We start from the raw sequence: 26,193 nt of genomic DNA on the forward strand, positions 1-26,193 counted from the left end.
GCCTCTGTATATTTCTGGAACACCAGGACTGCAGACAAAATAAACACTTAAATCTGTTTAGTAGATGTTTACAAAACACTAATTGCTGAAACAGTAATTAATGATCCAAAAACCCAGTGATATTCAGAAGATTATTTTCAACTTTTCCCCAGCTCAGAGTGTCACAACCTTTCATGGCTGCCACACGGAAGTCCCCCTTCCACCCCTGTTGACAAAAGTGTTTAATAAGCATGTAATACGGAATGTTTTAACTTTTTATTCTGTCTGCTAATTTTCATATTGTTTACCCTATAAGGGACTACAGCATATTTTAAAAATTCAGACTAAAGATTTGGTCAATGTATTCAAGTCTGCATGTTTTATTTATATGGAAAAGCTGCATATTTATATTTGTTTATAAAATTGTGAAATCATGCATAAGAATTTTTTTACAGGAACATTCATCTTTTTTTCAAAATAAAAAAGCTTAGTAAAACTATTTTAGACACAACTGAGAAAATGTTTGAGCATCATGTCCCTATAATAGTTTACAGAAATTATCTGCATGATTCTTACCTCTTCAAGTCGATGATATTGTTCATAATATGACTCTGAGCCGCGAGGATTAACTGTATTGTTTAATGTCTGTTGTTCAATAAGTTCTTGTGCATTGTCAACCAAGACCCTGTATTGTAAATGTTAAAATGAAATAAATGATTACACAACTTAACTTTTGATAAAAGATATTGAATGGTAAAATGCAGCAACTCACGTGTATGAAATTGCGGACTCATTCAGCCTGGACTTCACATAATTTACAGCGGAAATATTAATATAGAAATGAACTTCCTTGTCTGTCATTATATTTTCTGGAGAATCGGGTTTCCAGAGAATAACCTATATTGTTTTATTTTTTAAAAAGAAAAAAAAAATGACTAATATACAACAGTTTTCCTCTAGTAAAAGGTAAATTATGATTCTTTCTGTATAGAACCAAAAACGTATTTTTCCCACTTAAAATTATATTTATAAATAAAAAATAAAAAACACTATTACAGACTTTATTGCATTTTTATGTATATGAACACATCCATTTTTTTTATAGATTTGTTGGATCTTTTCCAGATAAGCCCCGCCAAAAAGTTAACCCCCGCCACCCAAAAAAGATAATAAAAAAACAGGATATGAAACTGAAATGAAACTTGTACTACTGCCTCTTCCTTTTCTTTGGTACACCTTGAAATTTGACTGCGATAACTTTGCATACATCAATAAACAGTAAGAAACAAAAATGCACAATTTAAAACAAATAGCCCCATATAGCTAAATACAGGAGCAGTTCCGGCACATATGAGTTAGAGATATCTGTGGTATAGTGTATGAATCTTCCCACACCACGAGCAAGTTTTACCTGTATGTGGTGAGTACAGACTTGTTAACCAGCACAACGAGGAACGAGCAGACTCCATAGAGCACTGCTGAGAGGATCCGTGCTTTCCGGGAGGGCTGTGTGCCAGAAGACATGTTCCCTGTGCAGGTGCATAAGCACAACTGTCATTCACCTGTTGCTAACTAAGCAGTCATAGCTCACACTGGAAGTCGCCTAGCCCCACCTTAATGCACAGGTGACTGCAGAGAGGGAGTGCATTGCTTGTAGGAAGTGGCTTGGCACCGATCTGCTTCCACTATCTATGATCTCACATAGAAAATGTTCCGTACTCCTCTAAGCAATGGATACGAAACAAACAAGTTTAGCAGGATTATAGAGCGAAGTGTACCGTTTAGCCATTATCAAAAACAATTTAATATTATTAATAAGGAGTGGTTTTTATGGTGCGCGATCTAGACATCAGAAATAGTGGCGGGGCTTAACTTTTCGCGCGCACACTTTTTGCATTAGTGGCGGGGCTTATCTGGAAAAGATCCGATTTGTTTTTAATAAATTTACCTAACTGTAATATTGAATGGATAACAGAAGCGATATGTCATTTTTAAATCTTTCAAGCAATATTGAATTGTATTAAATTAACATAAATAGAATACTTAAAAATCATACCAGTAAAAGTGCTGTAAAAATTCTTTGTAAGGCAATATTTTTCTTTATCATGCTGCCATGAGAACAAAATGGCAGCTACATCATGTGGGATTTTTAGATAAACTACCTAGTTTCGTAGTTGTCTACATTTAAAAATCCGGGAACACTTTGCAGCTGTGCAATCAAGTAAGCTCTGCCCCAAACACATCCAATGTAAATTAGACTCAATGTTAACCCTTTAAGGACACAGATTTCAGTTTGCTCAATTGTTTTATGATGGAAAAATTCCGTCATATGTCCTTAAAGGGACACTCAGGTTAAATTAAATTTTCATGATTTAGATACAGCATGTAATTTTAAACAACTTTCCAATTTACTTCCATTAAAAAAAATGTGCACAGTCTTTTATATTTAAAATTTTTGAGTCATCAGATCCTACTGAGCATGTGCAAGAATTCACAGACTATACGTATATGCATTTGTGATTGGCTGATTGCTATCACATGGTACAAGGGGTGTGGAAATATACATAACTTTGAAATTTGTTTAAAAAAAATCTACTACTCATTTGAAGTTCAGACTAAGTGCTATTGCATTGTCTTGTTATCTTGCATTTGTTGATTATGCAAATCTAATGTGTTGATTGGTCCTTTAAGAGGTTAATTATTGTATAACTTGACCAAATTAGTAAACTACCAGAGATTCACATCCACCTGTTCACTTGTTTTATTATTCTATTGTTGTAACGTAAACCAGCAAAGACCTCGGGCGCGATCCGATATAGATCGCAGTTTGCGGCGCAAGCGAGGGAACCGGTGTCGCCCGCAGTTTCAGCTCGCAACTCGAGCTATCCTATATAAGTCGCCGTCAGATGCTAACGTGCCGTAAGTCTGACAAACCAGCGATGTCCAGAAATCTGCGCAAGTACAAATTTCTGGCGTCGCCAGTGACTTGCGGCACGTTAGAAACTGCCGGCACCTATAAAACCTGACTAAAGTCTAAAACACCCGCACTGTCTAACACGCCTCCCTAACATAGCCCGACAAGTCTAACACGCCTCCCTAACAAAGGTCGACACCTCTAACCCTCTATCCGCTATCCCCCCTCACTATCCTAACAATAAAAAAGCTATTAACCCCTAAACCGCCGCTCCCGTACCCCGCCGCCAGCTATATTATATCTATAACCCCCTAAAGTGAGCCCCTAACACCGCCGCCATCTATATTAAAATTATTAACCCCTAATGTAAGCCCCTTACACCGCCGCCATCTCTATTAAAATGATTAACCCCTAATTTAATCTACCTACCCCGCCGCCAGCTATATTATCTATATTAACCCTAAGTATATTATAGTTAATATAGGTATTACATTATATATATTAACTATATTAACCCTAATTATATTAGGGCTAATATAGTTAATATAGTTACTATAGTATTTATATTAACTATATTAACTCTATCTAACCCTAACACCCCTAACTAAATTTATATTAAATTAATCTAATTCATTTATAAACTAAAATGTTCCTATTTAAATCTAAATACTTACCTATAAAATAAACCCTAAGATAGCTACAATATAATTAATAATTACATTGTAGCTATGTTAGGGTTAATATTTATTTTACAGGTAAATTGTTAATTATTTTAACAAGGTATAATAGCTATTAAATAGTTATTAACTATTTAATATCTACCTAGTTAAAATAATTACCCAATTATCTGTAAAATAAATCCTAACCTAAGTTACAAATACACCTACACTATCAATAAATTAAATAAACTACAAACATCTATCTAAAAATACAATTAAATTAACTAAACTAAATTACAAAAAAAAACAAACACTAAATTACAAAAAATAAAAAAAGATTACAAGATTTTTAAGCTAATTACACCTATTCTAAGCCCCCTAATAAAATAATAAACCCCCAAAATAAAAAAAATTCCCTGCCCTATTCTAAATTAAAAAAATTTAAAAGCTCTTTACCTTACCAGCCCTTAAAAGGGCCTTTTATGGGGCATGCCCCAAAGAATTCAGCTCTTTTGCATACAAATACAATACCCCCCCCCATTACAACCCACCACCCACATACCCCTATTCTAAAACCACCCAAACCCCCCTTAAAAAAGCCTAACACTACCCCCCTGAAGATCTCCCTACCTTATCTTCACCACACCGGGCCGAACTCCTGATCCGATCCGGGCGATGTCTTCCTCCAAGCGGCAAAGAAGAATTCTTCCTCCGGCGATGTCTTCCTCCAAGCGGCAAAGAAGAATTCTTCCTCCGGCGACGTCTTCCTCCAAGCGGCAGCAAAGTCTTCATTCTTCCGGCAGCATCTTCAATCTTCTTTCTTCGCTCCGCCGCCGCGGAGCATCCATCCCGGCCGACTACTGAACTACGAATGAGGTACCTTTAAATGACGTCATCCAAGATGGCGTCCGCGTCAGATTGAGCTCGCATTCTATTGGCTGTTCCGATCAGCCAATAGAATGCGAGCTCAATCTGATTGGCTGATTGGATCAGCCAATCGGATTGAACTTGAATCTGATTGGCTGATTCAATCAGCCAATCAGATTTTTTTAACTTAATTCCGATTGGCTGATAGAATCCTATCAGCCAATCGGAATTCGGTGGACGCCATCTTGGATGACGTCATTTAAAGGTACCTCATTCGTAGTTCAGTAGTCGGCCGGGATGGATGTTCCGCGGCGGCGGAGCGAAGAAAGAAGATTGAAGATGCCGCCGGAAGAATGAAGACTTTACTGCCGCTTGGAGGAAGACGTCGCCAGAGGAAGAATTCTTCTTTGCCGCTTGGAGGAAGACATCGCCGGAGGAAGAATTCTTCTTTGCCGCTTGGAGGAAGACATCGCCCGGATCGGATCAGGAGTTCGGCCCGGTGTGGTGAATTCAAGGTAGGGAGATCTTCAGGGGGGTAGTGTTAGGCTTTTTTAAGGGGGGTTTGGGTGGTTTTAGAATAGGGGTATGTGGGTGGTGGGTTGTAATGGGGGGGGGTATTGTATTTGTATGCAAAAGAGCTGAATTCTTTGGGGCATGCCCCACAAAAGGCCCTTTTAAGGGCTGGTAAGGTAAAGAGCTTTTAAATTTTTTTAATTTAGAATAGGGCAGGGAATTTTTTTTATTTTGGGGGTTTATTATTTTATTAGGGGGCTTAGAATAGGTGTAATTAGCTTAAAAATCTTGTAATCTTTTTTTATTTTTTGTAATTTAGTGTTTGTTTTTTTTTGTAATTTAGTTTAGTTAATTTAATTGTATTTTTAGATAGATGTTTGTAGTTTATTTAATTTATTGATAGTGTAGGTGTATTTGTAACTTAGGTTAGGATTTATTTTACAGGTAATTGGGTAATTATTTTAACTAGGTAGATATTAAATAGTTAATAACTATTTAATAGCTATTATACCTAGTTAAAATAATTAACAATTTACCTGTAAAATAAATATTAACCCTAACATAGCTACAATGTAATTATTAATTATATTGTAGCTATCTTAGCGTTTATTTTATAGGTAAGTATTTAGATTTAAATAGGAATATTTTAGTTTATAAATGAATTAGATTAATTTAATATAAATTTAGTTAGGGGTGTTAGGGTTAGATAGAGTTACTATAGTTAATATAAATACTATAGTAACTATATTAACTATATTAACCCTAATATAATTATGGTTAATATAGTTAATATATATAATGTAATACCTATATTAACTATAATATACTTAGGGTTAATATAGATAATATAGCTGGCGGCGGGGTAGGTAGATTAAATAAGGGGTTAATCATTTTAATAGAGATGGCGGCGGTGTAAGTGGCTTACATTAGGGGTTAATAATATTAATATAGCTGGTGGCGTTATAGGGGGATTAGATTAGGGGTTAATAATTTTTATATAGGTGGCGGCGGTGTAAGGGGTCAGATTAGGGGATAGATAAGGTAGATGACAGCGGTGTAAGGGGTTCTAATTAGGGGATAGATAAGGTAGATGGCGGCGGTTTTAGGGGCTCACAGTAGGGGGTTAGTTTATGTAGATGGCGGCGGGGTCCGGGAGCGGCGGTTTAGGGGTTAATAACTTTATTAGGGATTTCGGGGGGGGGGGGGATCGCGGTTGACAGGTAGATAGACATTGCGCATGCGTTAGGTGTTAGGTTTTATTTAGCAGATCGCGGTTGACAGGAAGATAGACATTGCGCATGCGTTAGGTGTTAGGTTTATTTTAGCAGCCAGTTTAGGGAGTTACGGGGCTCCAATAGTCAGCGTAAGGCTTCTTACGGCTGCTTTTTGTGGCGAGGTGAAAATGGAGTAAGTTTTCTCCATTTTCGCCACGTAAGTCCTTACGCTGCATATTGGATACCAAACTGCGCTGGTTTGGTATACCTGCCTATAGTCCAAAAAACTACAGGCGACGGCAGAAATATACGCGCGTAACTTCTAGGTTACGCCGTATATGTGATACCAAACCAGCGTAAATATTGGCGTCGCCGGCTTTTGCGGGCGACGATTTATATCGGATCGACCCCCTCATGTCTAATTGTCACAGTCACAGATACCTTTACTAATCCCACAGCTCAGAGCAAATTTTTACAATGTTGGGCAGAATCCCAGGACAATTATACATATGGGACAGAATACCAAAACCAAGGCCTGTCCTGGGGAAAATTGCGAAAGATAGCGTAGTATGTTATATTCATCAAAGCTGAGGAGGTGCAAATTTGAATTTTTTTATCTCTTCCATATTATGTGAAGGTTAATAAATCTAAACATAAAAAGGAATTAATACTATCACATAACATCTGTCTTATGAACTACTTGTATATATTTTATTTCTGATGATAATAACTAAACATGATCTGCTATCTTAGGGACAGGCCCTAATTAACACAGCTCCTACAGGACTGCTATCTATTCTTCTCTACTTGTATTCTATTGTTATTGTGTTTCAGTTAAAGGGACATGAAGCCCAAATTTTTTCTTTCGTGATTTAGAAAGAGCATGTCATTTTAAACAACTTTCTAATTTACTTCTATTATCTCATTTGCTTCATTCTCTTGATATCACTTGCTGAAAAGCATATCTAGATATGCTCAGTAGCTGCTGATTGGTTGCTGCACATAGAGGCCTTGTGTGATTGGCTCACACATGTGCATTGCTATTTCTTCAACAAAGGATATCTAAAGAATTGAGCAAATTAGATAATAGAAGTAAATTGGAAAGTTGTTTAAAATTGCATGCCCTATCTGAATCATGAAGGTTTAATTTTGACTAGACTGCCCCTTTAACAGATGTCTCCTAGTTTACAATCGTATTCTATTAGTAAACAAATTAATTAATTGCTGTTTAACAAAAAAGTACTTGGTCTTTAAAGTTTCAGATGTGTTACCTTTATTGCATTCATATTCCATAATGTGTAATTGTATCTACTAATAAAGCTGGATATTAAAAAATAAATAAAAATATTGCTATCACAGGAGTCACTTCACTACAGTCAATCAGAACCTGTATCGACTGAGCCACTGGTTGGCACATTCATTACATTGAAGTCAGGTGTGCGGACCAAGGGGACGATTTATTAATGTGCGGGCGGACATGACCCCACACCGATAAATGCAGACAGAATACTCTGTCGTCATTTATCATTGCACAAGCATTTCGTGTGATCAGATATGATCGGGATGATTGCTGTCCGCCGCCTAAGAGGTGGTGTATGAGTTAAGGAGCAGCGGTCTTAAGACCGCTGCTTCTTAACTTCTGTTTCAGGGGAACCTGAAACCACGGGTGTAGATTACAGCATCCACTGCTTGTTAAATCGGCCTCCAAGTGTGGACATGAAGTCTCTCCAGATGCATAAGGAGTACAAATTAAATTGTAATCACTAGCTCAGGCTTTATTGATCTAACCTCCAGACAGGGGACAAGAAAAGTTTTTATTAAAATAAAGTTAAAGGAATGGACGGAATTCATTATTGTTACTCTCAGTCATATCCATGTAAAATATTTCAGTATTTTGTTATTAAAGGGATAGAAATGTAAAAAATAAAATGTGCTTTGGTTCATTCAAAGTGATAGTCTACTCAAAATGAAACTTTCATGATTCAGATAGAACATGCAATTTTAAGAAACTTTCTAAATATTCCTATTAACAATTTTTCTTCATCCGTTTGGTATCTTTATTTGAAAAGCAAGAATGTAAGCTTAGGAGCCGGACCATTTTTGGTTCAGCACCTAGGTAGCGCTTGCTGATTGGTGTCTAAATGTAGCCACCATTCAGCAAGCACTACCCAGGGTGCTGAACCAAAAATGGACTGACTCCTAAGCTTACATTCCAGCTTACATTCCAGATACCAAGAGAAAAAAGAAAAATTGATAATAGGAGTAAATTAGAAAGTTGCTTATCTGAATCATGAAAGGTAATTTTGACTACTATCCCTTTAAGTTTTAAATATAAGCATTTTTGCAATATACTAATTACGATTTTTTCAGAAGCATACGCACATATCCTGTAAGGGCCCATGCACCAGTATTCAAACACAGCACCTTTTCAGAGATTCAGCAGTGGCTTGTTTGACACAAATGAAGCAATACACAACCACTGCTGACTCTCTGAGCATGTGCAGTATTTGAATATGGGCCCTCGCAGGATATGTCCTTATGCCTCTGAAAAACAGTACTAACTTTTACTAGAAGTATTTTTGCTAATAGAAGTATATTGTAAAAATGCTAATATTTTAAATTTAAGTAGACCCATGCACATTTCATTTTTGACCATTCTATCCCTTTAGCACCAGCATGTATTGTGTGTAATAAATGTGATCAGCAGTTTGGACAGATGGCGGAGCTATAGCAGATGTGTTGTTTATCTGCGGTCTGCTTTCCAGTTTACTTTATTATCTAACTTGCTTCGTTCTCTTGCTATCCCTTTTTAAAAGTCAAACCTAAGTAGGCTCAGGAACTGTGAGCTAGCTGCTGATTAGTGGCTGCACATATATACCTCTTATCATTGGCCTACCCATATGTTCAGCTAGCTCCCAGTAGTGCATTTCTGCTCCTTCAATAAGGGATACAAAGAGAATGATGCAAAATTGATAATAGACGTAAATTGGAAAGTTATTATTATTATATACTTTATTTATTAAGCGCCAACATATTCCGCAGCGCTGTCCATGGATACAATTCATTTAAATTATAAAACTTGTAACAGACAGGACAAAATTTCCAAACACATACAGGAGGAATTGAGGGCCCTATTCCCGTGGGAACTTACAATCTAGAAGGGTAGGAGGTTGAGAAACAGGAGGTGATGACTGCAAGATTGAGAAGGATGTTAATACAGAGTTAGATGGGGGAAATGTTAGGTAAGTGAAATTAATTCACTGAACAGAAAAGTCTTCAGGGAGCATTTAAAAGAAGAAAGATTAGGGCAAAGCCTGACAGCACGAGGGAGAGTGTTCCAGAGGGTAGGTGCTGCACGACAGAAGTCCTACAGTCTAGCATGAGAGGAGGTGATAGTCACGGATGCAAGTAGCAGGTCATTGTTGGATCTTAGTGGGCGGGCTGGAGTATACTTGTTTATTAGAGAGGATAGGTAGAGGGGAGCGGAGTTGGTGAGAGCTTTGTATGCAAGGGTGAGAATTTTGAATTTAATTCTGCTGTGTATGGGGAGCCAATGAAGGGACTCACAGAGAGGTGCAGCAGATACAGAGCGACGGGAAAGGTGGATCACCCTGGCAGAGGCATTTAGGATGGATTAAAGGGGCGAGAGGCGAGAAAGAGGAAGGCCAGCGAGTAGGTTATTGCAGTAGTCAAGTCGGGAAATAACAAAGTTGTTTAAAATGATATGCTCTCAATAATGAAATAAAAATTTGGGGTTTCATGTCCATTTAAAGTAGGAAGTACAGTCTCACCTTACTGTTCATTATTGTGTGACTGTATTCTTAGATTTCTGTTTTTATCTATTTAGGTTCAATGCCACTTAATTTGTTTGTGGTTCTGTTAAGAAAAGTAAACATATGCTGGAATAAAACTATCACAAGCATTCAAATGGTGCACCTGAAATCAGTCAAATCTGCACAAATAAAGAGGGAGAGCAAATAAAAGGATAAAGAAAACACTGTTCACATATGAAGTTTGGCAAAGTGGAACAATGAAAAAATTAATATAGAAATAATTTCATACAAGGATTACTGGTACAAGGCTGTGTAGGACAACCTCAGTCCACCCAGCCTCAAAGACATTCTCACACAATTCTCAGCGTTTTCTAATTGTTTAGCTGTGTGCAAAAAGCCTGTCTGCCAGATTACATCATATGTCAGATTAAATCACCCTCAATTTTTTTTTTTAATTCTTTTTATTGAGGAAGCACAGGTACAACAGATCAAGTGTTTACAAATACATGCTTACTCACAATGACAATGTAGACCGTAATGTGAAGTGAACATAACATGTCGGATACTAATATTCTATCACGCATGTATATTAAAATAAAGCATACACATACGCTGACAAGAACCATCAGGATTATATATTACAAATTTGTGCATTGAATGATTTACTGCTGTCACCGAACTACTACGGATTAGCAGATAACTGTGGGGCATTAACCTCTGGTGATTGAACTGGTAAAAGTTTGAATATATTCTAAATCTGAAAGTAGTGCATTCTTACATTTCCATTTAATTTCAGTCTGAGGAAGCTATTGTTCAACCAGGCATATAGAAATTGTCAGTCAAATCCTCAAACACAATCAAAATGCGGATACAGCCATGTTCCAATATGAATTGGTCTCTGTGAGTGAAGTTCGAGCGACATTCATTGATCTTTATCTCCTCCTGCACCCGTGCCTCTTATTTTAAATTATTAACATAGACCAAAAAAAAACAAAACACAATATAACACATAACACACACAAAAACTAAACCAACCAGGGACAAAAACAAATCCCCAGAGGATTCAGCCGGTATTTAAGCTAACCTAAACTAAACTAAACTCTTCGGGCCGAAATACAAAATGTCTGGGGCTATTGGAGAGAATAGGGGAAACGGTACAGATATTATGTTATACTGTGTGCTAAAATGGCGGAGCTGATGCGCTGGAAAGCCATAAGGAAACGTGCATAACTATGACAGATCTGGAGGCGACATTGGTGAATTTAAGTGAGAAGTGACTGTCAAGGTTCTCAGACTTTCCAGAGAAAACTACCGGTTATATGTATTATGTGGCGTGTGTATTTCCTCAGCTGAATTCTCCAAATACCCATTTCATCGTTATCAAAGATACCCTATGCTGCCCTTACCTAACTTAATATAATTAAAATATTACTTAACTACACTAAATCAAAGAATGTGAAATAGACAATACTCTTCTTACCTAGTATTGTCCAGACTAACCTATGTCCACTAGGTCCTATAATGCTAATTAAAGTTGCAAGACATTACCTCTGCAAAACATCGATATTAAAAATCAAGATTCATAGAGTTCAACTGTACTTGTTAGACCCAGTTTGCAATGTTTCATGGTCCCCAGTTAGGACATAGCATAGGCCATCTCCCACTGGCAGTTAAATATCCCAGCTACCTGAGGTGCAAGTGTTGATATACCATAAGAAAAGACAGGAGTATGTACAGTGACAGATATTAGTGATTTGACAGTGTTTTAACAGGTGGTTGTTCCTGTAGCCATGCGGGACACGCCGGTCGTTATTAAACAAGAGATTCAAACTAAAGTTGCGTGAATTGGGGTCGATAGGCAACAATTCTCTTAGCGAGTATACATTAGGTTGTAGGTCAGCCAGCTACCACCACACTGTTTTCAGAGTCCACAAGGATCTCATTAGGATGCATACAGTCGGCAATGTTGCAGAAGTGCAGTGCAAGTCCATTATTCATGCAATAGAAACATTCAGTGTCAATATGGGGCTGCATTTCAAAGTGTGCAGGTCAAAATAAAGAGTCTACCCCACTCCCACACGCATCGGCAAAGCAGAATAAAACCTCCAGGCCAGCCGAGGAAAATGTTTGCTGCGGTAACTTAGGGAGTTGAGCATGAAATTCCCCTCGGCCGGTACGCAGCAAGTCGACAGGTTCAAATACGGTTCCATATCAGGTATGAGCTGCAGCTGGATCACTCGTTGTTGTGGATCTCTGTGCGCTGCTTTGGCCTGTGGCCAATACAAGACTTGTGGAGTTGCATAACAGTCCGAGACTTTCAGAGGATTTGAGTAGCCACAACCAGCTTTCGGTTCTTCCGATTCTCCTCTGTCCCACAGAGCAGCCGTCCGACCGCTCCCCGCAAGGGCTGTTGCTGCTGCAAGAGCTCTCTGCAGTGGTGGGCTTAGGTTGCAGTCAGAGTCGGCATCTAGCAAACTGGTTACACCAATGCCCAGCAGTTCCTCCTCACCTCCTCTTAGATCTAATTTGTCGCTGTCCGGGCATGCTGCGCTCCAGTGAAGATGGCGCCAAGGTGGGTTAAGTAACATAGAGTCTTTCTTATCTTGGGCAGGTACAGTAACCCGCGGCAGCTGAGGTCCCTGCAGGGATCGGATTGTTTCATGGAGCGCTGAGCAGGTTTCAGGAGGTTATTTAGATGTGGTAGGAAGATAGCCACCAATTCTTTAGTAAGGGATTCCATCCTGGGGGTATCTTTATAGTGCTTTCCGGGGGAGAGAAAGATGTTGGTTCCTCTATCCACAGAGATTCTCGGACACAGAAACTTGTCAAGAGAGACTTGGATGGCATCAGAATAAGACTGCAAAAATATTGTTTTCAGAGATCTTCATTATCATGCTGCCATGCTGATGAGCCGCCCGCCGGAAGTCTCTAAATCACCCTCAATTTATCAAAGTATTTCAGGTCTTTAGCTTGTTTCCTCTTACTACACGAAACTGCATGAGTTAACCAATCAGCAACAGGAAGTGCATTCTGTGTTAATTCATTAGCCAGGGTAAAAGCTATGACAGGACTCTATTGACGACATAACCAGACCTCACCTTGTAAAAGTTTCAGTACTTTGAGAAAATTTGTGTAATGTATTTTTTGCAGTGTTGATGTAGTGGATGTTACAAAGTTTCTTTTAGATGCCATATTGATACTGTCTGAATTTACAACTGTTTTTTTTTAATATGAGATATATCATAAAAATGTGTCTCAAATATATTGAAGGAAAATATAGATGATGAAGGGAATGAACAATAGCTGGTGATAAATATCTAAAATAAACTATACAAAGTTACACCTGATAGTAATCTTGAATCAAAAGTTAATTGGATATTCTGATGCTAATTGGGCCAGAAATATGAATGATCCCAAGTATACAAGAGGTTTCAACTTATATAAACAGGTTACGTCAACTACTACTACTAAGTCATGTGACTGGACATAATTCCTTAAGAACATATAAAGAGCCAGATTACGAGTGGAGTGCTATTTGCGCGTGCAGCCAAAAGAATCCACCTGGATGCAGCGTAGGCAAACCCGAAGCCTTAAAAAAAAAAAAAAAAAACGCAACCACCCGCACAAAATAACTAAAAAACACGTAACTGCCAGCAAGAAAAAAAATAAAAATGCGTACCCGCCTGCACGAAGTATACACCTAAACCGTCAACCCCCACATCGTAAAACAATAAAGTAATTAACCCCTAATCCGCAAATAACATAATTAAAATATTAACCCCTTAACTGCCAACCACCCACATCGCAATAAACCTAATTAACCTATTTACCCCTAAACTGCCAAACACCCACATCGCAATAACCCGAATTAACCTATTAACCCATAAACCGCAATAACACTAATTAATATATTAACCCCTATACCGCCAACCCCCCAACAACACAAATAACTAATTTAATTACTAAGCCCCCTAACCTAACACCCCCTAAATGAACCCCAATTACTACTAAATTACAATTAAAAAAAAACTAACATTAAATTGCAAAAAATAAAAATTACAGAAAAAATATACAAAATTATCAAAAATAAAAAAAGTATACCTATTCCCTATGAAAATAAAAAAGCAAAAACACCCCCTAATCTAAACTACCAATAGCCCTTAAAAGGGCCTTTTGTAGGGCATTGCCCTAAGTTAAACAGCTCTTTTACCTTTAAAAAAGTCCCCCTTAACAGTAAAAACCCCGCACCCACATAACCCTTCAAAATAAAAAAACCTAACACTAAAAAAACTAAACTACCTTGGGCATTGTCCTTAAAAGGGCATTCAGCTCTTTTACTGCCCTTAAAAGGGCAATCAGCTCTTTTTCAAGCCCAAAAAAACCCTAATCTAAAAAAAAAACACTCCAAAAATTAAGTAACATTAAGCCCCAAATAGGTACTCACTGTTCCTGAAGTCCGGCGGGGAAGGTCTTCTTCCAGACGGATCCATCATCTTCTATCTTTATCCGGAGTGAAGGCGGCACGGAGCTGAGGTGCGTTCCTGATGCCTGGATCCTCAGCGGCGGTCCTTGGTGGCATAGAGGCTCCTTTCATGCGATCGTCCGTCGCACACTGAAGATTGAATGCAAGGTAACCCATATTTATTGGGGTACCTTGCATTCCTATTGGCTGAAATTTTTAAATCAGCCAATAGGATGAGAGCTACTGAAATCTTATTGGCTGATTTGCACAGATATAGGATTTTAGTTGCTCTATTCCTATTGGCTGATTTCAACATTTTAGCCAATAGGAATGCAAGGTACCCTAAATTGATTGCGGTACCTTGCATTCAATCTTCAGTCTACGATGGACATCAGATGAAGAGGAGCCTCCATGCCCCCGAGGGCCACCGCCACCGAGGACTGCCGCCAAGGACCACCGCAGTTAAGGACCGCCACTGAGGATCCAGGCATCGGGAACACAGCTCTGCACCTCCGCTCCATGCCGCCTTCACTCCAAATGAAAATAGAAGATGATGGATCCGTCTGGAAGAAGACCTCCGCCGGACTTCAGGAACAGTGAGTACCTATTTGGGGCTTAGGTTTAAGTTTTTTATTTTTATTTTTGGGTTTTTTATTTTTAAATTTGGTGTTTTTTTGGGCTTGAAAAAGAGCTGATTGTCCTTTTAAGGGCAATGCATATACAAATGCCCCTTTAGGGGCAATGGGTAGTTTAGGTTTTTTTAGTGTTAGGTTTTTCTGTTTTGGGGGGTTTGGTGGGTGGGGTTTTTTTACTGTTAGGGGATATTTTTTTAGAGGTAAATGAGCTGTTTAACTTAGGGCAATGCCCTACAAAAGGCCCTTTAAGGGCTATTGGTAGTTTAGTATTAGATTAGGGGGTGTTTTTATTTTTGGGGGGGATTTTTTATTTTTATAGGGGTATTAGTTTAGGTTTAAATTTTTTTATTTTGGATAGCTTTATTTATTTTCTGTAATTTTACTTTTTTATTTTTTGTAACTTTAGCTTGAGGGCTTATATTTTTTAAACATAGACTGCCCTCTGGGAAGGCTTATCGCCTAGTCTATTTATAAATACATAGAATGTATTCTGCTATGTGCAGAACATTGGAATGTGAAATATTTAAATACACAGTATAAAACTTTATTAAATGTAAATATTGCAAAAATATGATTTTACATGTTTCATCTACTTAACGGCAAAGGGCTCCAACGCACTTATGTATATGTATACATATGTATTTTTGTGTTTATATGTGTATATACATAAATAAATAAATATATACACATATAAATACATTTGTACACACATATAGACATTTATATATACATACCTAATTACATCTTTAGACATGTATATGTATGTATCTATCTCAATGTTAAAGCACTTTGACAGCTTTTTTTTCCTAACACCTGAAACCTCATATATTTGAGCCCTTAGAAATATTTTTTTATTAGATGGTGTTATTTTGAGTGTAAGTGTACTTTGTAAAATATTTTTTATATGTTTTGTGACACTTTTTGTTTCGCGAAACAGTTTACCACAGCTCTGAGGATGTGCTAACCCGTCGAGTGTTAACTTGCATTGAGCTCAAGCGATCGCATTTAATTTTTAACTTGTAATACCAGCGCAATTCAACTTGTGCGCAAAGGAACACGAAAACCCCTATGTAACCTGAGTGCAAACAATTGTGCTCCACTTGTAATCTGGCCCAATGTTGACAAAGACTCAAAGGACCAATCACAGAACTAAACAAACTGATGTAAAGTGCTTCCTGTTCAGGGAAATTTATGGAGGTTTTGGCATACAAAAAACTGAAAAGATTACTGCAGGTGCATTCATCAAGCTATTGACAAAAGACCCAGGGCTCAATTTATTAAAGTCTGGTGGACATGATATGCTGTAGCGTATCATGTCTGTCAGACATCGCTGAATGCGGACAGCATACGCTGTCCGTATTCAGCATTGCACAACGCAGCAGTTCTAGTGAACTGCTTGTGCAATACCGCCCCCTGCAGATTCGCGATCTATCGGCCGCTAGCAAGGGGTGTCAATCAGCCCGATCGTACAAGATCAGGCGGATTGCTGTACGCATCCTCAGAGGTGGCACTGAACCCAATTTTTTTCTTTCGTGATTCAGATAGAGCAGGCAGTTTTAAGCAACTTTCTAATTTACACCTATTATAATTTTTTCTTTGTTTTCTTGCTTTCTTTATTTGAAAAAGAAGGCATCTAAGCTATTTTTTGGTTCAGACCCATGGAAAGCACTTCTTTATTGGTGGGTAAATTTATCCTCCAAACAGCAAGTACAACCCAGTTTGTTCACCAAAAATGGGCCAGCATCTAAACTTACATTCTTGCATTTCAAATAAAGATACCAAGAGAATGAAGACAATTTGATAATAGGAGTCAATTAGAAAGTTGCTTAATATTGCATGCTCTATCTGAATCACAAAAGAAAAGAAATTGGGTTCAGTGTCCCTTTAAGGAGCAACGGTCTATAGACCGCTGCTTCTTAACTCCTGTTTCCGGCGAGCCTAAAGGCTCGCACGGAAACAGGTTGAATTGGCCCAATTAGGCCAATAATAAATGAATCCCCAATAGTTGAATTAGAGAAAAAGCAGATTATTATCTGATAATTGACATGGTATCAAGAATGGATATTAAAGAAACAAATAAAAGCTTCATGTTTAATAAATGTTATTAGCAGCATGGACAGTAGGTGGTGCTGCAGATAGATTAGTTTTCCTTTTTTATGCTGTACTGATTGAAGAATCGCTGCTTCTGCAGAGAAATATTATAGGGACATAGTACACTAGATTTTTATTTGCATGAATGTTTTGTAGATGATCCATTTATATAGCCCATCAGGTGATGTTTTTATAAAACTGTATAGTTTAGCTTATTTTTTAAGAACATTGTGCTGATTTTCAGACTCCTAACCAAGCCCCCACAGTGCCAGATGTATACATGCGTTTACAGACTACTGCTGGCTCCTGTTTATGTTACCTATATTTTCATATGCAGGGAGGTGGGGAGTGTCTACTTTTTTGTTTACCCAGCCCCTTTCACTGGGTGTCCCAGATTACCTCATCAGCAGTGCTAACTGGGAGCTTCTAAGTAAGTTTTTAAAAGGTTTTATACTGGATTTTTCAGTATTTCTGCATATTCTACTTTATAGTAGTGTCTATTACATGTAATTATATGAAAATTGGTGTATACTGTCCCTTTAATTCTAAAAAAGTGGTCTTTCCCTTGCCATAAAGATGATTGGCAATGCTTTTTCTATAGGAAAGTATAGGTCTTGACATACAAAATGTTTACTACTGTTTGCAAAAGTCAATAGCATGGAGGGGCATATTTTCAAAAACGTTTACATACAATATAATGTGCATGTTATAAATCTATAACAAAATTATGACATGTTTTGTTATATCCAAAGAAGCAGAAAAACAGCAGCACCTTGTAAATGCAAAAAATCTTCCTTTATTAGTTTAACATCATGGCAGACAAGAGATACAACGTTTCGGTCATACACTGACCTTAATCATGTTCTAAATGACATCATAACTGCTCACACTTTATACCCTTACTTAGAGGGGAGGGGCTCAATTACCTGGTTCAGGTGTAATCAAGTACATTCCTAACCTACATACTCCCTCTAGTGGTTGTTAGCAGAGAGATCACTCTTCTTTAACCCTCAACGACCTGTAAATACATACAACCTAAATTAAAAACAATATATAACACATTTATATATTAAAATTAAAAATACTTAGAACTAGCAAAAATACAAAGTTCCTAAAACTACATATATTGTCTAGTGTAAGTATATAGCCCACAAGGTACCATTCTATAGTTCTAGGAGAGACATGTATATTAAAGGGTTATCCCCCAATCTATTTCTTTATTCATCCCTACAGGGGCCATAGATTGTAGGGTGTATATCCAAAAAGTTTCCCTAGTTTTCAACAGTTTAACCCTTTCACCCCCTCGCCTAGGTCTTTTAATATGTTCAATGATTTGAAACCTAAATTGCGAGATTGAGTGACCAGCCTGAAGAAAATGACCTGACACTGGGGCTTCAAGATTTTTTGTACGAATATTGGATTTGTGTTCATTTATGCGATCCCTGGCCCTGCGTGTTGACTCCCCTACATAGATTTTGGAGCAGGGGCATTTAATCAGATAAATAATGAAATCTGTATTACATGTATGGTATCCAGAAATATTATATCTCTTTCCCGTTAGGGGGTGTAGAAATATCCCACCTTTGATCATGCTGTTGCAGTTGCAACATCCTAAACAAGGATAGCAACCCATCCGAGGACTACTAATATGTGTCTGTCTCAGACCCTTCTCTGGGCCAATGTCAGCTTTGACCAAAGTGTCCCTAATATTCCTACACCTCCTATAAGCTGGCATAGGGGGCTCTTGAAATTCCTTGATATGCTTATTCAGATACAAATACAAGTCTCTCCTTTTTCTGAAATTTCCTATTTACATTATTTCTCTTAGGAATTAGTTCCCTATTGGAGGCCTCTACTTCTTTAATTTGTCTATCAATCAGGGATTTAGGAAGATCTATAAAATTTCAATTGAACCTGAGTGAGGAATCGGTCCCTTTCTTGGACACACTGATAATCAAGGATGGTAGGTCTTTAAAAACTGATTTGTACAAAAAAATGAGTGATAGAAACAGTCTATTGAGGTTTGATAGTGCACACTCCCCATCCTTGATTAGAAGTCTGCCCAAGAGCCAACTCTTACGTGTGAATCGAATAGTCTCAGATGAGGATAAGATGACTTCTAGACTCAAAGAGATGGGCAATTGTTTTCTCAAAAGGGGTTTTCCTAAATCCCTGATTGATAGACAAATTAAAGAAGTAGGGGCCTCCAATAGGGAACTAATTCCTAAGGGAAATAATGTAAATAGGAAATTTCAGAAAAAGGAGAGACTTGTATTTGTATCTGAGTTTAACCCACTTAGTAACAAAATAAATGGCATCATCAGGAAACATTGGCCAATGATAAAGGATTTAAATAAGCATATCAAGGAATTCCAAGAGCCCCCTATGCCAGCTTATAGGAGGTGTAGGAATATTAGGGACACTTTGGTCAAAGCTGACATTGGCCCAGAGAAGGGTCTGAGACAGACACATATTAGTAGTCCTCGGATGGGTTGCTATCCTTGTTTAGGATGTTGCAACTGCAACAGCATGATCAAAGGTGGGATATTTCTACACCCCCTAACGGGAAAGAGATATAATATTTCTGGATACCATACATGTAATACAGATTTCATTATTTATCTGATTAAATGCCCCTGCTCCAAAATCTATGTAGGGGAGTCAACACGCAGGGCCAGGGATCGCATAAATGAACACAAATCCAATATTCGTACAAAAAATCTTGAAGCCCCTGTGTCAGGTCATTTTCTTCAGGCTGGTCACTCAATCTCGCAACTTAGGTTTCAAATCATTGAACATATTAAAAGACCTAGGCGAGGGGGTGATAGGGTTAAACTGTTGAAAACTAGGGAAACTTTTTGGATATACACCCTACAATCTATGGCCCCTGTAGGGATGAATAAAGAAATAGATTGGGGGATAACCCTTTAATATACATGTCTCTCCTAGAACTATAGAATGGTACCTTGTGGGCTATATACTTACACTAGACAATATATGTAGTTTTAGGAACTTTGTATTTTTGCTAGTTCTAAGTATTTTTAATTTTAATATATAAATGTGTTATATATTGTTTTTAATTTAGGTTGTATGTATTTACAGGTCGTTGAGGGTTAAAGAAGAGTGATCTCTCTGCTAACAACCACTAGAGGGAGTATGTAGGTTAGGAATGTACTTGATTACACCTGAACCAGGTAATTGAGCCCCTCCCCTCTAAGTAAGGGTATAAAGTGTGAGCAGTTATGATGTCATTTAGAACATGATTAAGGTCAGTGTATGACCGAAACGTTGTATCTCTTGTCTGCCATGATGTTAAACTAATAAAGGAAGATTTTTTGCATTTACAAGGTGCTGCTGTTTTTCTGCTTCTTTGGATTCTACAAGGGACTATTGCAGGGTCCTTACAGCGTGCACCTATTTGCCTGGGTACTAGTGCTGGGCCTTTTACACTATATATGTTTTGTTATATGTCAAATAATCTATATGTAGCTATGTAGTGATGACCATTGTTAACAGAAAAAAGTCCCATTAATAATAAATCTATATGAGCTGGAGCATTATGGGTATTCTATGCATGTTTATATGGTGTGTTATTTATATGCATTATATTGTACAATTGCTAATAATAGTGTTTATTATATATTTTAACTAACTTTCGTCTAGATTACGTGTTTTGCGGTAAGAGCGGCTCGGTGCTAACTTGTAAGTTATTTCCACCGCTCACCTCCCTATAGCGCTGCTATTACAGGTTTTCATAAACCCAGCGTTAGCAGGCAATATTGCAGCGTTGAGCAAAATTGAGCTCCATACCGCATTCAAATACCAGCGCTGCTTTGAGCTGGTTTTACGTGCTTGTGCACGATTTCCCCATAGACATCAATGGGGAGAGCCGGCTATAAAAAAGCCTAACACCTGCAATAAAGGAGCGTAAAGCTCCGTAACGCAGCCCCATTGATTCCTATGGGGAAACAAAAGTTATGTTTACACCTAACACCCTAACATAAACCCTAAACAACTCTAATCTGCCGCCCCCGACATTGCCGACACATACATTACATTTATAAACCCCTAATCTGCTGCCCCTGACATCGCCGCCACCTACATTATACTTATTAACCCCTAATCTGCCGCCCCCAATGTCGTCGCCACCTACATTACACTTATCAACCCCTAATCTGCCACCCCTAACATCGCTGCCACCTACATTACAGTTATCAACCTCTAATCTGCTGCCCCCGACATCGCCGCCATCTACATTATACTTATTAACCCCTAATCTGCCGCCCCAATGTCGCCGCCACCTACCTACACTCATTAACCCCTAATCTGCCGCCCCCGACATCGCCGCCACCTACATTACACTTATTAACCCCTAATCTGCCGCCCCCAACGTCGCCGCCACTATACTAAAGTTATTAACCCCTAAACCTAAGTCTAACCCTTACCCTAACACCCACTAACTTTAATATAATTAAAATAAATCTAAATAAAAATTACTATCATTACCTAACTAATACCTATTTAAAACTAAATGCTTACCTGTAAAATAAAACCTAAGCTAGCTACAATATAACTAATAGTTACATTGTAGCTATCATAGGTTTTATTTTTATTTCACAGCTAAGTTTGTATTTATTTTAACTAGGTAGACTAGTTAGTAAATAGTTATTACTATTTACTAACTACATAGTTAAAATAAATACAAATTTACCTGTAAAATAAAACCTAAACTGAGTTACATTAACACCTAACCTTACACTACAATTAAATAAATTACATTCATTAAATACAATTAACTAAATTACAACCCCCCCCCACAAAATTACACAAAATAAAAAGAAATTATCAAATATTTAAACTTATTACACTTAATCTAATAGCCCTATCAAAATAAAAAGCCCCCCCCAAAATAAAAAAACCATAGCCTACAATAAACTATCAATAGCTCTTAAAAGGGCCTTTTGTGGGGCATTGCCCTAAAGAAATCAGCTCTTTTACCTTTAAAAAAATAATACAAACAACCCCCCAACAGTAAAACCCACCACCCAATCCCCCCAAATAAAATCCTATCTAATAAAACCTAAGCCCCCCATTGCCCTGAAAAGGGCATTTATAAGGGCGTTGCTCTTAAAAGGGCATTTAGCTCTTTTTCTGCCCAAACCCTAAGCTAAAAATAAAACCCACCCAATAAACCCTTAAAAAAAAACTAACACTGGGAAAAAGAGCAAAATGCCATTTTAAGAGCAATGCCCATACAAATGCCATTTTCAGGGCAATGGGGGGCTTAGGTTTTTTTAGATAGGATTTTATTTGGGGGGATTGGGTGGTGGGTTTTACTGTTGGGGGGTTGTTTGTATTTTTTTTTTTACAGGTAAAAGAGCTGATTTCTTTGGGGCAATGCCCCGCAAAAGGCCCTTTTAAGGGCCATTGGTAGTTTATTGTAGGCTAGGTTTTTTTTTTTATTTTGGGGGGGCTTTTTATTTTGATAGGGCTATCAGATTAGGTGTAATTAGTTTTAAATATTTGATAATTTCTTTTTTACTTTGTGTAATTTAGTGTTTGTTTTTTTTTGTAATTTAGTTAATTGTATTTAATGAATATAATTTATTTAATTGTAGTGTAAGGTTAGGTGTTAGTGTAACTCAGGTTAGGTTTTATTTTACAGGTAAATTTGTATTTATTTTAGCTAGGTAGCTAGTAAATAGTTAATAACTATTTAGTAACTATTCTACCTAGTTAAAATAAATACAAACTTGCCTGTGAACTAAAAATAAAACCTAAGCTAGATACAATGTAACTGTTAGTTATATTGTAGCTAGCTTAGGGTTTATTTTACAGGTAAGTATTTAGTTTTAAATAGGAATTATTTAGTTAATGATAGTAATTTTTATTTAGATTTTTTTATTTATATTAAAGTTAGTGGGTGTTAGGGTTAGACTTAGGGTTGGGTTTAGGGGTGAATAACTTTAGTATAGTGACGGCGATGTTAGGGACAGCAGATTAGGGGTTAATAACAGAAATGTAGGTTGCAGTGATGTTAGGGACAGCAGATTAGGGGTTAATAATGTTTAACTAGTGTTTGCGATGCAGGAGTGCGGCGGTTTAGTGGTTAATATGTTTATTATAGTGATGGTGATGTCCGGAGCGGCAGATTAGAGGTTAATCATTTTATTTTAGTGTTTGAGATGCGAGAGGGCCTCGGTTTAGGGGTTAATAGGTAGTTTATGGGTGTTAGTGTACTTTTTAGCACTTAAGTTAGTAGTTTTATGCTACAGCTTTGTAACATAAGAGCCATAACTACTGACTTTAAGTTTACGGTATGGATCTTGACAGTATAGGCTGTACCGCTCACTTTTTGGCCGGACAGGCAAACTCGTAATACCGACACTGTGGAAGTCCCATTGAAAGAGGACTTTTTAAAAGCTGCATAGTTACGTGGAGTTACGGCCGAAAAAGTGTGCGGGACAGATATACCTGCAAAACTCCTAATACCAGCGGTAGTGAAAAAGAGCCATAACGCTGCTTTTTCAGTCATACCGCAAAATTCGTAATCTAGCCGTTTATTTATTGTAAAAAAAAACAACTGTTATTTGGTTTGGCCTGTTTTATTTTATTTATGAACTAAATTAACAGAACATGATATTCAATATTAATATCCTGCAGAAGAAGGTGGCCTTGACTTTTTCCGCTTACAGTAGGGGCCTTAACAAAGTCTGCACGTTATAAATCGGGTTTTTACACAATTTATAACATTGAAACTGTTGAGCCTTGTAATTGCGCCAAACTGTAAGGTTTCACTGTACAGAACAGGTTTACTCGCAGGATCCCGTCCTGACTGTACTGAAAGCTCCTCGTTTAAAAAAAATAATTCATTTACAGTGTGTGAACTTTTTAAAACCCCCTATTGTAAACAGGAAAAGTTGCAGCCACTTTTTTTTCCTGTGAGATAATTATATCCCGTATTGTTAATCTTGTTTCTTAACAAACAAACAAATATTATTGTCATTACACACTGTATAAAGGAATCATTTACACTAACTGTCAGTATAGAAAATTGCGTTACTGGCAGAGATACTGTATTTTTCCTCTATTGAGATTGAGCTAGAAATTACTGTTAAAAAGCAGGATACTATAAACAATTAGTTCTGCAACAAAACTAATACATCAAAGAACAGATATAAAAAAAAAACCTAACACTGGGAAAAAGAGCAAAATGCCATTTTAAGAGCAATGCCCATACAAATGCCCTTTTCAGGGCAATGGGGGGCTTAGGTTTTTTTAGATAGGATTTTATTTGGGGGTATTGGTTGGTGGGTTTTACTGTTGGGGGGTTGTTTGTATTTTTTTTTTACAGGTAAAAGAGCTGATTTCTTTGGGGCAATGCCCCACAAAAGGCCCTTTTAAGGGCCATTGGTAGTTTATTGTAGGCTAGGGTTTTTTTTTTATTTTGGGGGGGCTTTTTTATTTTGATAGGGCTATCAGATTAGGTGTAATTAGTTTTAAATATTTGATAATTTCTTTTTTACTTTGTGTAATTTAGTGTTTGTTTTTTTTTGTAATTTAGTTCATTGTATTTAATGAATGTAATTTATTTAATTGTAGTGTAAGGTTAGGTGTTAGTGTAACTCAGGTTAGGTTTTATTTTACAGGTAAATTTGTATTTATTTTAGCTAGGTAGCTAGTAAATAGTTAATAACTATTTAGTAACTATTCTACCTAGTTAAAATAAATACAAACTTGCCTGTGAACTAAAAATAAAACCTAAGCTAGATACAATGTAACTGTTAGTTATATTGTAGCTAGCTTAGCGTTTATTTTACAGGTAAGTATTTAGTTTTAAATATGAATTATTTAGTTAATGATAGTAATTTTTATTTAGATTTTTTTTTATTTATATTAAAGTTAGTGGGTGTTAGGGTTAGACTTAGGGTTGGGTTTAGGGGTGAATAACTTTAGTATAGTGACAGCGATGTTAGGGACAGCAGATTAGGGGTTAATAACAGTAATGTAGGTTGCAGCGATGTTAGGGACAGCAGATTAGGGGTTAATAATGTTTAACTAGTGTTTGCGATGCAGGAGTGCAGCGGTTTAGTGGTTAATATGTTTATTATAGTGGTGGTGAAGTCCGGAGCGGCAGATTAGAGGTTAATCATTTTATTTTAGTGTTTGAGATGCGAGAGGGCCTCGGTTTAGGGGTTAATAGGTAGTTTATGGGTGTTAGTGTACTTTTTAGCACTTAAGTTAGGAGTTTTATGCTGCAGCTTTGTAACATAAGAGCCATAACTACTGACTTTAAGTTTACGGTATGGATCATGACAGTATAGGATGTACCGCTCACTTTTTGGCCGGACAGGCAAACTCGTAATACCGACACTGTGGAAGTCCCATTGAAAGAGGACTTTTTAAAAGCTGCATAGTAACGTTGAGTTACGGACGAAAAAGTGTGCGGGATAGATATACCTGCAAAACTCCTAATACCAGCGGTAGTGAAAAAGAGCCATAACGCTGCTTTTTCAGTCATACCGCAAAATTCGTAATCTAGCCGTTTATTTATTGTAAAAAAAAACAACTGTTATTTGGTTTGGCCTGTTTTATTTTATTTATGAACTAAATTAACAGAACATGATATTCAATATTAATATCCTGCAGAAGAAGGTGGCCTTGACTTTTTCCGCTTACAGTAGGGGCCTTAACAAAGTCTGCACGTTATAAATCGGGTTTTTACGCAATTTATAACATTGAAACTGTTGAGCCTTGTAATTGCACCAAACTGTAAGGTTTCACTGTACACAACAGGTTTACTCGCAGGATCCCGTCCTGACTGTACTGAAAGCTCCTCATTTTAAAAAAATAATTGATTTACAGTGTGTGAACTTTTTAAAACCCCCTATTGTAAACAGGAAAAGTTGCAGCCACTTTTTTTTTTCTGTGAGATAATTATATCCCGTATTGTTAATCTTGTTTCTTAACAAACAAATATTATTGTCATTACACACTGTATAAAGGAATCATTTACACTAACTGTCAGTATAGAAAATTGCGTTACTGGCAGAGATACTGTATTTTTCCTCTATTGAGATTGAGAT

General features: G+C 37.2%; 1 protein-coding gene across 1 annotated transcript in view; it reads right to left on the reverse strand.

Annotated features, from left to right (window-relative positions):
- Positions 1–26,193, reverse strand: part of CPB2 (carboxypeptidase B2) — an 80,865-nt gene that overhangs the window by 41,815 nt on the left and 12,857 nt on the right. The window contains exons 3-4 of the mRNA XM_053708005.1: positions 752–876; positions 556–664 (exon numbers count right to left, since the gene is read on the reverse strand). Of these exons, the coding sequence (XP_053563980.1) occupies positions 556–664; positions 752–876 (234 nt within the window). The remainder of the gene's footprint in view (positions 1–555; positions 665–751; positions 877–26,193) is intronic.

The sequence above is a fragment of the Bombina bombina genome, chromosome 3 (assembly GCF_027579735.1).
Source record: "Bombina bombina isolate aBomBom1 chromosome 3, aBomBom1.pri, whole genome shotgun sequence".
In the NCBI taxonomy this organism is placed as follows: domain Eukaryota; kingdom Metazoa; phylum Chordata; class Amphibia; order Anura; family Bombinatoridae; genus Bombina; species Bombina bombina.